The following is a 13516-nucleotide window of genomic DNA, read 5'->3' on the forward strand; positions in this document are numbered from 1 at the left end:
AAAGCTCATATGACAGTGGAGCCAAAAGGAGTTGATGGTTGTAATGGGAATAATCCATAAGAAATATCCTTCAAAATTGTTATAACTCTATCTTGCACCACTAACCTTGATGCTCCTCACCACTAAGGTCAACAATCACAATTTGAGAATCAAGGAAGGACCCATAACCACCGTCTATATGTCATCATTGCTACCCAATATAACAGCTCCTCTGACAAACTTTTGGGAACACAAACCTTGCATCTACTGGCACTAACATGGCTCTATGTCAGCAGTATTATCCCTGAGGCAAATAAGGTTACTAACATTGTCTTCCACACTGCCATTCCCAATGTATCTATTGCGGATCTTGCTCAACTTGACAAAGGTGTCAAAAATACCTATGTACACTGCAGTGTTATTCACAATCTCCAAGAGGTACAAGTAACCAAAAGTCAATGGATAAATAATGTATAAAGAAAATCTGGTATATACATACAATGGAATTATTAACAGAGCTTAAAAAAAAGGAAATCCTGTTATATGCTCCAACACAGATTAACTTTGAGGACATTATGCTATGTGAAAACAGTCACAAAAGGACAAATACTGCATGGTTCCACTCAAACGAAGTATTTAAAGCAGTCAGAGTCATAGAAACAGAAAGCAGAAACATAATTGCCAAGGACTTGGGGGGGGTGGGAATTAATATTTAGAGGGTATAAAGTTTCAATTTTGCAAGATGAAAAAGTTCTAAAGATCTGTTGCACAGAATATGAATAACTTAACAGTACTGTACACTTAAAAATAGTTAGGATGGTAAATTTAATCTTAAGTGTTTTTTCACCATAGCGTAAGTAGGTAGGTAGATAGAGAGATCGAGTTAAAAAAGACTGGGAGATTCTTGAAGAGCATCCTGGGCTGCCCCAAGGACTAAATTGTCTCCTGAAGTTTAAGAGGGACACCCATTCTCCCATTTTTTATATTGGCGTTGGAAATGCCCTCAACAATTCCTTAATATGAAATGTGGCCACAGAAGCCACATTGCCCATGAAGGAATAAGAGACCTATACCACCACCTTCAGCAATACTCTGTCATGTAGAGAGAATCTAAAGCCTCAATTTTACTCCCAAATATTGGGACCTTCTAAGCTTGGCATCCTTAAGAGAACAAGGACATTAGAGAATCATAGCTTGTAATTTACCATCAACATAATATATCTAGCTGGGAAATATAATAATTTGTCTTTTAAGAATAATTTAATATAGCAAAAGCCTTATAATTTTATATAAATTTTAATCCAGAAACTTTACTTCTAGGAATTTAACTGAGCAAAACAATGATAGATACCTACCATAATTAGTTATGAAGATACTCATTCTTCATAATACATATATCAGAACAATCTAAGAAATTTTACTTCTTAAATTGGCTTATAAAAAAATAAACAGGCTTTTCTGAGATTTCAGCTTCCACGGTTCAAAAAGTTACTAAGTATTAAAAGTTTCAGTATAATTTGAAAAAATAACTGAAAAATTTAACATTTTATGAAATCTAAAATATTAATGGATATTGAAAAAGTATTTGTACATGTGATTAATATATACATGGCAAACTACAGTGTAACTTACCCTCCTTAATGAAGATTCAGCATTAACTGCATTTTCTGGGTGAACCCACTTAGAAGAAGGTAAACCAAGTCCTGAGTATGCATGTGTTCCATTTGGATATTGCCAAATAATTGGATAAAGACCAAGCTGATTATATGAAGCAGAAGGATGGGCTTGTCCAAGAAGATGAGGTGACTGGTGCTGTAACAATTGTTGCTGTTGCTGGTGTGCTAGTGCTAAGTGGCTCAAGCTGCTGGCATGAGCAGTCTCTAGTCGTGGGTGGCCACCAAGTAAGGAGGCAGCAGGCACTCCAGGTAACACAGTAGGAAGTAAATGAGGGTGATGAACAGAATGGTGTGGACCACTAGTCAGGGCGTGAGTGTTAATGGTAGGCAATGGAGTTTGACTAGATGATCCAGCCAATAGGTGGGGTGCAGGAGTTAAGGCTGGGTGATGGGTACTTGGATTTATACAGGTTCTATGGGATGAAGAATGAAGAGGAAAAGGATGCTGGTTTAAGAAAGGTGAAATGTGATTAGCTCCTGTTTCTGACCCAATAAGTGCAGGATCTCTGTAAACTGTGAAATGCTCGTTTTTATCAATGATAAGAGGGCTCTTGGTAGTTTCCAATGTACTGCCCCGAGTAGGAACTGGAAGAAAACTGCATCTTGATAACTCATGTTCTATCTTATTTGCCAGTCTTCTTTCACCAGCAGATTGACTGTTCAAGTAAGTGGCTTTAGACTTTACGGAGTCAGGAGAATGGGTGATTTTAGGTTTAACAACTTCAGGTGAGGGATTGGATTTTGTCTTGTGAGCATCTACTGAAGTATTAAGTTTAGACTTTATAGTCTCTGGAGGGGGACTTCGTTTACACAGCTTATCTTCTGTCACAGAAACTGCACTTAGAGAAGACGTGTAAGAGACATACTGATTTTTTTCTTTTTCCATATTCAGATGATCATTTCCTGAAGAAGTATTCCTAACATTTGATTGGGTTAAATCTACTTTAACTACATCACTGACCCAGCTGGGGTCAGAATCTTGTTTTGCTGTTTCTAAATATTTTGCATTTGCAACTGAATGTTTTGAATCACTAATGTTAGGATCCATTTTCTGAAGTGTCTGAAGGCCAAAGGTACTTGAGTTTTCCTGAGCCACTTTTTCGGAATTAGTGTCATTAGTAATATCAATAACACATTTTGGTGTGGGTGGTCTGGATACAAACTTCTCCTTCGACAATAATTCCACTGTATGCGTTTTTTCCATATTGCATTCCTTAAGTAAATCATTAGGATGATGATCAGAAAGTGTGGCCTGTTCTAATGAATGGACAGTCATTTTTTCTTGAAGGTGCGAGTCAACAGACTTCTGCTTCTCTGCTTCATGTTTTTTATCTTCTTGTATTTGATCCCAGGGAGGCTGGCTATCTATTAGTTTCTCCTCTCCTGTCTTCTCATTATTCTGGGATTTTCCTTCTTCTCCATTTATCTTTGACGTGTTTTTATTTTTCAACTCACTTTCTGGCTTCTGCTCTGAGGAATTATTTATTATTCTCTTATTTGAATTTTCTGAGTCACTGCTCTCGGAAAAGTCTGAAACATTGTCAGTTCGTAGTCTTTTCATATTTAGTTTCTTTTCATCCTCATCAGGTTTCCTTCTTTTGTTTATCAACTGCTTGTTTTTACCTTTAGGATTTTCTGTAAGATTAAAAAAAAAAAGAAACAATTTTATTTTTCACATCAATATTAAAATGTTTATTTTAAAATTAAATTAAAAAAATTTTTTTTGTTGTTCTCAGTCTGTTAAAAAAGTGGGTCTTACCTCCTCGTACTATATAATCATACTTTTCCTCCTTCATTTTCTCTTCATCTGGTATACTGCTATCTGAGCCCTTCCTCTTATTTGGACGGCTATTTCTTTGTTGCTGGTGTGTATTCTGTTTTGGTACAGCAGCTTGGGAGTTCATTGCTGGTCTGGGACTATTTGCTTGGGCACGTGTATAATGACCCTAAAAATAACCAATTAATGATTTGTTTATTAACTGATCCTAAGCAAATTAAGGATAAAATTTTTATAATAATCTAGAAGTAACAACATACATACGTGAACAGCGTTGCTATTTTGACTGGCACGAGACCTTCGCCGTGATGTAATGCCAATATTTTCACCTTTTAACAAAGAGTGAACAACATCATCTAGAAAGGTCATTTGAACCATAGAAGGATCGACATTCTGTGGTTCTAGTACCTAATCCCAATACAAAACAAGAACAAAAATTAAATCCAATCAGCCAGCCAATGTGATATTAGATACATATTCTTTGCAGAATAGAAATGTCTAGAAATCAGTTTGGTATCTTTAATTTATTAGATGCTACCATATTTACAATATATCACGTTTAATCACTGAAGATAAAATTATAACCTTCTGAAATCTATTGCAAATAGAGCTTGAAAAACAAGGGTAAGAATTACTGAGGAGCATAACACCAAGTCATAAGATGCATTTTAAAAATAGGAAATAGTTTTCAAAAAACAGCTATAAATTACAACTAAAAAGGTAGAGCTTAGGAAGAACAAAAGGACAAAAACTGTGTAAATGAATAATACTAAAACAATTTTTAAAGACAGGTTAAAGAAAGACCTATTTTAAAAACTAAAGACAATTTTGTGCTTCACTGAGAGGTGAAAATGTTACCTATTTAGGAAAAAAAATCAAATACTATTAAACAATGTACTTAGCATTCTGACTAAAATTTTAATGAAAGCATTTATATTGCCTATCAAGGGGCTCTCATTTATTGAGATTTCCTCCACAGTCCACACAGGTAAAAGGGTGTAAACACCTTCCCCACCCCCCCCAAGGAAAATAAACTGCAGGTTTAAAAGATTTGAAATCAAGACTTTGAGACTGTTATTTAAAACTCCATATGAAATCTGTATCCGTCACACTAACCATAAACTTAGAGAAGCATACCAACTCTGAAATTTGATGTAAAAAGAGTTATAGTGTGCATTGAAGTTTTCATTAGTCAAAAGAAAATATTTGAGAAATATTTTTATTCCTGGAGAGACAGAAAAGCTGACTCTAAGGAAGAAAATTTTAGCTGACCTAAGGATTTTTAGAAAAGAAGTAATCAATTAAAAGAGTTTGATATCTCTATTTCAGGGAGTGATTTATCAGTGTTGAAATAAATTTAGCATCATTATCTCTCAAAGACCTCTACACAACATCAATATATTTAAACTTATTAGGTTTACATGCTAAAAAAACACAGAGATGAAAATTATTTGGTACCAATCTGTTGATCCATTTTTGGGGGGCTCAGAGAATATTTGAATTGTAAATATATTTTTCCAAAAGTATTAGTTGGACTGCTTACCTGATCATTCATAACGATCATGGTGCGAGTGAAGAGATCATGATGAGTAATTATGCCAGTAAACCACTGGGTGGCAGAGTCTTGTCTATATACTCTCACTCTATATCCATTTAAGGAATAAGGACCTTAAAAAAACAAAACAAAACAAAACACATGAAATAGGGACACCTTGGAGACCTTTTCATTTAAAAACTACCTTTTAGGAGAAACTATGTTATAGATGAGTAATATACTCAAGTACCAGTTTTCAAAAAAGTATTATTAGAAAACAAGTGAGTATATATTAGAGCCAGATCATTCTGAAGTTATCATTAAACACACTACTAGACACAAATACTTCATAACTCAATGGACATAAAGTACATTATGTCAGAAATAATATTTATGGGATCATGACTTAATAACACAACTATACAAAATGTAATATTACGGTGGTCTAGAAAGTAGTAAGGTTACAAAGCTACGTAGTAATAAGGTTGGGGTACATGACTACATGGCTGAAATGAAAAGGTAATTTGGAACTTGATGCATGAGTCTTCTAGTTGCCAAACTTTACCATAAGCAACTACTACATTCTGATTCCTCTGTGACAGCTAGGAAAAACTGGCTAAAGTCTTAAAACATGTAGAGATTGTTAAGTGAATTTATAAATATGGCACTAAAATGCTTTATAGAAAAACTATGGTATACTACTTTTGGATTAAATTCATTTTTAAGAAGTATATCTACATACAGATAGCCTTCAGAAAATAGGGAAGGATTAAATAATGAAAGATATATGTCCATATACACATATTCAAATATACCTATTAAAACAAGTCACTCCACAGAAGAGTATAATGGAGCTAAAAATTTCTTCAGTTCAGAGGTGCTAAAATGATGTCAAATACTTGGAAGGTTAACAAGAACTGTGTCTGTGTGTGTGTGTGAATGAGACTAGTGCACCTTAATGATGGTTTTATACAGTAACAATTTACCAAGTGCTTTCAAAATTTACAAGTGCTTATTTAATCTTCTCCATCTCTTAGGTACTGTTTTTCCCTTTCACAAAAATTTAGAAAGTGAAATTGATACGTTAAATAAGTTTTTCAGAGAAAAAACTAGGCCAGAATTTATTTCTCTATTTCTTAGGTTAACGGTCTCTTCCACAGTTATAAGACATCTAACATATTGATTAATGGTTTAATATTTGCCAGTTTTTAAAAAATTTATGCCAACATCAGCCTAAAATATAAGTCAACTAACACATCGGTAGAAAGTATTCCGTATGACCTATAAATTAAATACATTCGTAGCCATAATCAATTATACAAACCCTAATCTTTTCTCACTATGAAAGAATGACTCCAAATTATTTTTTTCTGAATGTAATCTAGAAAAAGTTTATAGAATAACTCCAAATAATGACCAATTTTCAATTCCCATTAGTACACCATCTTGTTAACTGTCTTGTTCTCCCAAAACCAAACACAATTTGGTGTTAGCTTCCCATTAATTCTGCATAAAATGGACAGGAACTATACTGCCTTAATATTTTCACCTCTATGAGTATGGTAAGAAAACAAAAAGTTATTAAAAAATATTAGCCTGGTTTCTTCAATAAATAAACTGTAAGGAAAGGAAGGGGGGAAAAAAAAAGACAGGACATATCAACCAATCAGTTTGTAGATATTTTTTAGATCCCCTTATTTATCAATCAATCAATCAATCAATCAATCAATCAATCCCATTAAAAGTCATATAAGACATTTGCGAGAACAATGGAAATTTGAGTATCTAGTATTTAATATTAAGGAACTATTAATTTTTTGGCACAATAATATTATGGTGGCTTTAAAAATGGATAGAATGTGGCAATGTCTGAAATTTGATAAAAGTAAATGAGAATGGATGTGAAAGGATTCACCAAGGTTTTATAGTTTTGGGGGCTCAGAGATAGGCACATGGAAGTTCATTGAAATATTTTATTTCTGTGTATGTTTCAAATTCTCCATATTAAATGTTTAAAAATATTTACCCTAAGAATTTAATAAGCGTATGATTTGCTGCTATAAATACCCATAGAAAGCAAAAGAGTCACAATTTTGGGATTATCTCTATTAATGCTTAAATGGCATGAAGTTGAGGGATAAGATAAATATGGGAATTTAACAAAATTCCTTTTTATAAACATTTAACAGAATAGCATATTCACGCCATATAGTCCAGTTTCAATTCAATTTCACAAAAAGCTTAATTACACTTACATAATGATTTTACTGACCAAAAAAGCAATCATTAAGAATTATAAAACCTCACTGCTTTGAAAGTCAGATGTTGTAGACAAACTTGTAACTTAAAAAAAGGGGGGGGGGGTTAGTCTAGTATACTAGTATTGTGGTTATCACTGGAAGAAGGCAAACTGAAACAGGCCACTTTTATCAGATACCAACAGCATTCTTCAAAGGAAACCAATTGTGGCTTTAGGCAACCCTCTACTGCAAACAATGCTTCCTTTTCCAGGAAGGACACACCTAAAGTATTCTGTAAATATGGAAATTTTCCTATCAACAAAACATCTGTGTGCTTATAATTTCATGCCAGGCAGTTCGCTCAAATTTGTTAATAAACTGATTAAGTTACCAACTTTCTATTGAAATTATGATTTTTGCTATTATTTCCCCTGGTCTGTATACAGCTCAAGATATTAGACTGGGCTTTATATTTATATTGCACATAATTGTACAACAAAAACCAAACATGAGAAGCTGCCCAGTTCCAAAAAATTACCAATAATAACGCTTAACTGAAAAATAGTTACCTTGCATAAAAATCTCCTGAACCTTTTGTTCCTTTATCCAGACTTTCACTTCTTCCTGAAGTTGTGGATTGTCCCTGAGAACTGGGTTTAGACTGTCTATGTCGTCCTAGAATTACAGATTAAAAGGAAGGTTCATGTTATGCTGTCGTAACATTAAGATTAATGATTTTCCCTCCTATATGTTCTAAGGACTGAAGAAAATTTCTTGATCTAAATGTATGCAAAAACACAAATTCATAAGTTATAGTTCATTAGCAATTACATAACGGAGAACAAGAAATTAATCCAGGATAAAATTTGATCCTTGACAAATGTCCTAAAGGCAAAATTTAACATTTACTTATTTCTAACTTCAAGTATGATCATATACAAGTTACCATTTTAAAAGGTTTCACTGTTAGAAGCAATATACAAACCAAAAGGCATCAGGTCATGTAAGGTGGGTAGGAAAAGAATCAGGTTGAACATTTTAGTGACAATACAAGTATACATAGATGAGTTACCCTCTTCTCAAAATGCCTAAACGTTAGTTTTAAATGACACAAGTCATTATTCCACTACTTTGATTTAAATGTCATTAGTTCTGTTCTACTCAAACTCATCTGACCAGTAACTCCACTGCTAAAAGTTTTATATTTTCAAGCCAGTGTCAAAGAATCCAGGCAATTAAAATTACATTATTGATGGTATTATCCTCGTAACAGGGTGGATCTAGACACAGAAACAACGGGTTCTCTCCTTGGAGATGTGAATCACACAGTCACATGGTTTCCCACAATCTGCTGGTCCCCCGCTAGACTCTTTGACATTCTGTTCTCTCTCTCTCTCTCTCTCTCTCTCTCTCTCTCTCTCTCTCTCTCTAAGTACCTCTGCTGCTCCTGAATTTGAGATCAGCGCAGGAGCCCTAGAGTAGAGCTGGGAAGAACAACAAAGCAGCACTGTCAATTGGCGGCCCTTTTAAAAGTGGACTGGCAGATCATGGAAACCAGTGAATAGAAAGGAGCTAAATGAAGAAAACTGTATCTGGTGAATAAAAATAATTTGGGAGTTTGGAAAAGCCAAAAGTGGATATAGAGCACAACGAAGGAACCCTAATCAAACATGTCATACTTCACTCTTCTGCTCCAAAATTAATCTTAAGTGAAGCTTTTCCTTCTCATCTCATCACTGCTTTCAGGACTACTCTGTATTTTTAATATTGTGGTAGATACTCTGATACTTCATTTGTAACTAGAGAATACTAACTCAAGGTGAAATGAAAGACTTTAAAGTTATCAACTATGTTTCTCGTAAAAGATGTAGACAGAAATGCTACGTTACAGCAGATGGAAATACTAGAGTGAAAAAGTGTCATACAAAAAGGTAGATAAACTGTCATAAAAAAAAATGCCCATGACATGTCTTCCTTTTTGTAAAGAAACTTTCTAGCAATCCCTTTTTTGCACCCCATCTCCCTTTAATAATATACTGCACACAGGTAACCTCATAATTTTAGGAATAGAAAGTACCATGGAAAGTTCATATTCTAACTCTCTTGATGCACAGCCGGTGACAGTCTAGTTCTAAGACAGACAAACAGGAAAATCTCTCCGTCCCAAGGATAACCATTACCATTTCCAGACAGCGCTGACAGCTACCAAGTTCTCTTAAAATCTTTAACTTCTATATACAGATCCAAGTTTAACTCCTTGGAGTCAAACACAAGCCTAATTGCTTTCCTACCTGAAGTTCTTCAAACATTTGGATTCTGGTTTTATGTTTCTGCAGACCTGAGTCTTTTTTGGTCTAAACACCCACCTTTATTACAATTTGTTCTTCTCACTGTTATTTTAGACATTTAACTGGCAAGATGATGTGTCTTCATCGAAAAAACCCCCAGTCACATGGGTGTCAGTCACTGCTAACTTATACGAAGTTTACTATGGTGGTCTATCACTCCCAAGCCTTTATATACATATTTTTTGGGGGGGATGGGGGTGGGGTGGGGAAGATGAGGTATAAACTGCTATTAAAGCAGCACTGCCAATACTTGTAGAAAGGTACAGGTATGATCTATAATACTAGTTCCCTCTATTGAAATTCCATAGCTTAAAACTGTTAGAAAATTTATTTGTTCAACGTTTATTTATATTTTATTTATTCAACAGGTTAAAATAATGGGCTGTATTTCCAAGAACACTAAAGCATAACCAGTATCTTCTCAACAATGAGCCATTCATTTTATAGAAAAAAAATACCATTTAAATCTGAGTCTATTGAAACGACATGTAATTTCAAATTTCTGTGTATCAATTTCCTCATCTATAAAGCAGTTAATAATATCTACCTCTTTCCATCTTGATGTTTTCATAATAAGATTTTTAAAAATTACCGAAACTAGTTTTCTTAAAACACCCAATTCTGAATTAGCATGGTATTGGGTGACATGAATTACTAAATTAAAACCCATGGAAATTATCCCAACACACTACCTGGTTATGATAGTCATATTGTTGCTGAAGTCCTCCTATATGTATATAGTGTTCTGAAAGTTATAGGTATTTCTATTAAGTTGCAGTCATTCCCATTGTGAGCCTTTTACAGAGGCTCACAAAATGATAAAGGATCAGATTTGTAAGAGTTGCTAACCAGTAGCCAAATGAAGGCTTTTTCCCCTATTTATTGACGTGATGAAAGTGTTAAAAATCAGGTAAAAAGTTATAAGGCAGACTCACAGAGATGAGAAACTAAGGATATGTGATATTCACTAACTTTCTGAATGCAACTGACTAATGAACTTCAACTGTGCCTCGAGTTTGAGATTAAAAAATAACTGCATAGTACTTAACTTTTCAGCAACTGTAGTACTTACACAGATAATTTTTATATTGAATATCTAAAATAATATATATTCTTTACCCAAACAAATCACTAAGATAGCAAATAAATAACATCCTGTATTGACTAGCCTCTTCTCCATACACTGTATCCAATATGTTACACTGCTAGTTACAACCTCCAGCAAAAGGAGGTTGTAAATTGTAAATGACTAATAGGAAAAAATCAGTTCACCAAGATCTACTTTACTGGAAACTCTATAGAAAACATGGAAAAGTTCTAATAAACAGTGCCTTGAATGAAATTATGGGCCATACTGTTCACTTGTGTGCTGTTTCTCCCTTTGCAAAAAAGAGGGTTAGCTCTAGATCAGGGGTGTCCAAACTTTTTTCAACGTTTTTTACCAAGGGCCATATGAGGTAAAATAAACAGCCGGGCCACTCACTCGAGGTGAATTTCGTATTGCCTCACCTGGTTTATTTAAGTAAACTAAATATATTTTTGGAATTTGCTGCGGGCCAATTAAAAATGGATTGCGTGCTGCAGTTGGCCTGTGGGCCGCAGTTTGGACACCCTGCTCTAGAGGAACATTAGTGGGGCACCTTAATATAAATAACAACAAAGACAATAGCTAACATGATTGTGCATTTGCTAAGGCAGAACCATGCTGAGTGCTTTCCCTATGTTATTCATTTTTGTAACAATATTGTGAGGCTGAAATTATTATACCTTTTAAATGTTACACCCAGGGAGGGTCCGTAGTTATAGTCAGGATGTGATGGAGAGACTATTTGAATCTAGTTCTGTGACTCTAGAGCTCAGGCTCTTTTTCCCCTTACTCTCTTTTTCTCTTAAACTAGTACACTCAAAAATAATGAGTAATACATTATCACTGTATTTCAAAAAAAATTTTTTAATTAAAGTTTATTGGGGTGACAATTGTTAGTGAAGTTACATAGATTTCAGGTGTACAGTTCTGTAATACATCATCTATAATGTATTTCAAAATTTGACAAATTTCTTCACATTATATGTAAGAGGTGAAAAGTAACTATCTTTAAAAAAAAAGTATCTTATGAAGTCTGAATGGGTCAAAAGCAAAGACTCAAACAACACCAGGTGGACGTTATCTTTCTGTAATCTCACATTGGTTATGTGAAATTCTATATGTAGCAATAGTCTAACACTCACTCATCATGCAATCTTATTATCAGAAAGCGTAAAAAAGAAGATAATTGCTTTGGCAAAGTGACTTATTCGTTACCTCCCAATTCCCAAATGCTATACATTTCTAAGTAAACATTGCCCTGAATTACTATTTGAGATGATCAAATTAGAGATTTTTTTTTTCATGTTTACAGAAGAATATGATGGAATTTAAAAGGAAAAGAGCATTCCTTAAAACATAAAAGTTAAAATCAGGTTGGAATCTGTACTTTGACAGTGGAACTACTGCATAATCTAATTTTAAGTGATTCTCTACTTCATCCTTAATCACAGGGGGGGAAAAAATTACAATAGTATGTATTAAAAGATCACAGCACTAAAACATTCACATATGCCTCACTAGGTTTAATAATAACAATATTATGACAGTGTTCAAAACATACGTAACCATCATCATAACAAAATTCTCCTTACTAGTTCAACAAATATTTTATGTCACACATACTATGGATTTAACTACTGACAAGCGTCAGCAGAGGCATGAGTTAGGTAATAATATACTAGTTGTGGGGGCGGCTGGATAGCTCAGTTGGTTAAAGTGCGGTGCTCTTAACAAGGTTGCTGGTTTGATCCCCACATGGGCCACTGTGAGCCGTGCCCTCCACAACTAGATTGAAACAACCTGACTTGGAGCTGACAGTTCCTGAAAAAACACACTTAAAAAATAAATAAGTTTCAAAAAAATAATATACTAGTTGTTAGTTTCTATGTAGGTCACTGAGCTAATAGGCTTAATAATTGTAAGAGATAGATCGCTCTCAAGTCCTACCTGATGTCTAGAATAGCACTTTCATTTCAGGATAGAAGAACTATCCCAAACTGGAGTAGCTTTTCTCCGTTTGGACAATTTCTGATAGAGAATGACCCAATACCTGCTTTCAAATTGATACTGATAGCTTAGTAATGGAATTATTTCTTTCCCCTGCAATAAGCTCTTGACCTTTGTGGTGACATCTTAAATCCCACTATATAAACTCACCCATAAAAACCATACTTGAATGTATTTTACAACAGTTACCATTAAAAAAACTATCTGTATCTTGAATGTTAGGTTAGATCATTGAACATGCTTTGCTACACCGTTTTGCCACAGTCATAATTTAAGTTCATGCTTCAGCAAAATTACAAATGATTGCTTTTCCTTTGATCCGTGGAGTTGCTAGCTAACAGTTAAAAACATGAATATTAAAGTCTACCTAGGTCAAGAGTGATACCAATTGCTATCATACCAATTTTTGTATTAATTATAAAAGAATCTACTTCACTGATAAGGATTTACTGGCGCAGGAAACTAAGTTTCAAAGATACTACATCCGTCTTCAAAAAGCACAACTGTCTAAATCATCTTCAGTTTTAATCAAATGCCGCTACCACTGATGGCTTCCATATATTTTCATGATTTAAAGCAAGGATTAGCTTAAACTCATTCTATAAAGGGCAGAGTAAGTAAGTTAGTCTTTGTGGGTCATACCATCTGTTACAACTACTCAACTGGTATTATAGCACCAAAAGCAGCCAACCAATACATAAACGAATGAACATGGTTATGTTCCAGTACAATATATTTATTGGCATTATATATGACATTTGAATGTCACAGGATGTTCAGGTGTCATGTCTTATGGTTCCTCTTTTAAGTTTTTTTCAACCATTTAAAAATTAAAAGCCCTTATAAAAAACAAGAGGCAGGATGGATT

The 13516-nt window shown here is 34.2% G+C and overlaps 1 protein-coding gene across 13 annotated transcripts in view; it reads right to left on the reverse strand.

The window, feature by feature from the left end:
• Positions 1–13516, reverse strand: part of JMJD1C (jumonji domain containing 1C) — a 250673-nt gene that overhangs the window by 38371 nt on the left and 198786 nt on the right. For 10 of the 13 annotated variants that reach the window (XM_074339497.1, XM_019731785.2, XM_074339494.1 and 7 more), the window contains 5 exons: positions 7776–7881; positions 4976–5100; positions 3697–3840; positions 3415–3601; positions 1612–3290 (listed from right to left, as the gene is read on the reverse strand). In XM_074339497.1, coding sequence (XP_074195598.1) covers positions 1612–3290; positions 3415–3601; positions 3697–3840; positions 4976–5100; positions 7776–7782 — 2142 coding nt within the window. In that variant the 5' untranslated portion in view covers positions 7783–7881. Of the gene's footprint in view, positions 1–1611; positions 3291–3414; positions 3602–3692; positions 3841–4975; positions 5101–7775; positions 7882–13516 lie in introns of those variants that run through there. The other 3 variants (XM_019731782.2, XM_074339500.1, XM_074339501.1) reach the window with 3 other exon arrangements.

This window comes from Rhinolophus sinicus, linkage group LG07, assembly GCF_036562045.2.
Source record: "Rhinolophus sinicus isolate RSC01 linkage group LG07, ASM3656204v1, whole genome shotgun sequence".
In the NCBI taxonomy this organism is placed as follows: Eukaryota; Metazoa; Chordata; class Mammalia; order Chiroptera; family Rhinolophidae; genus Rhinolophus; species Rhinolophus sinicus.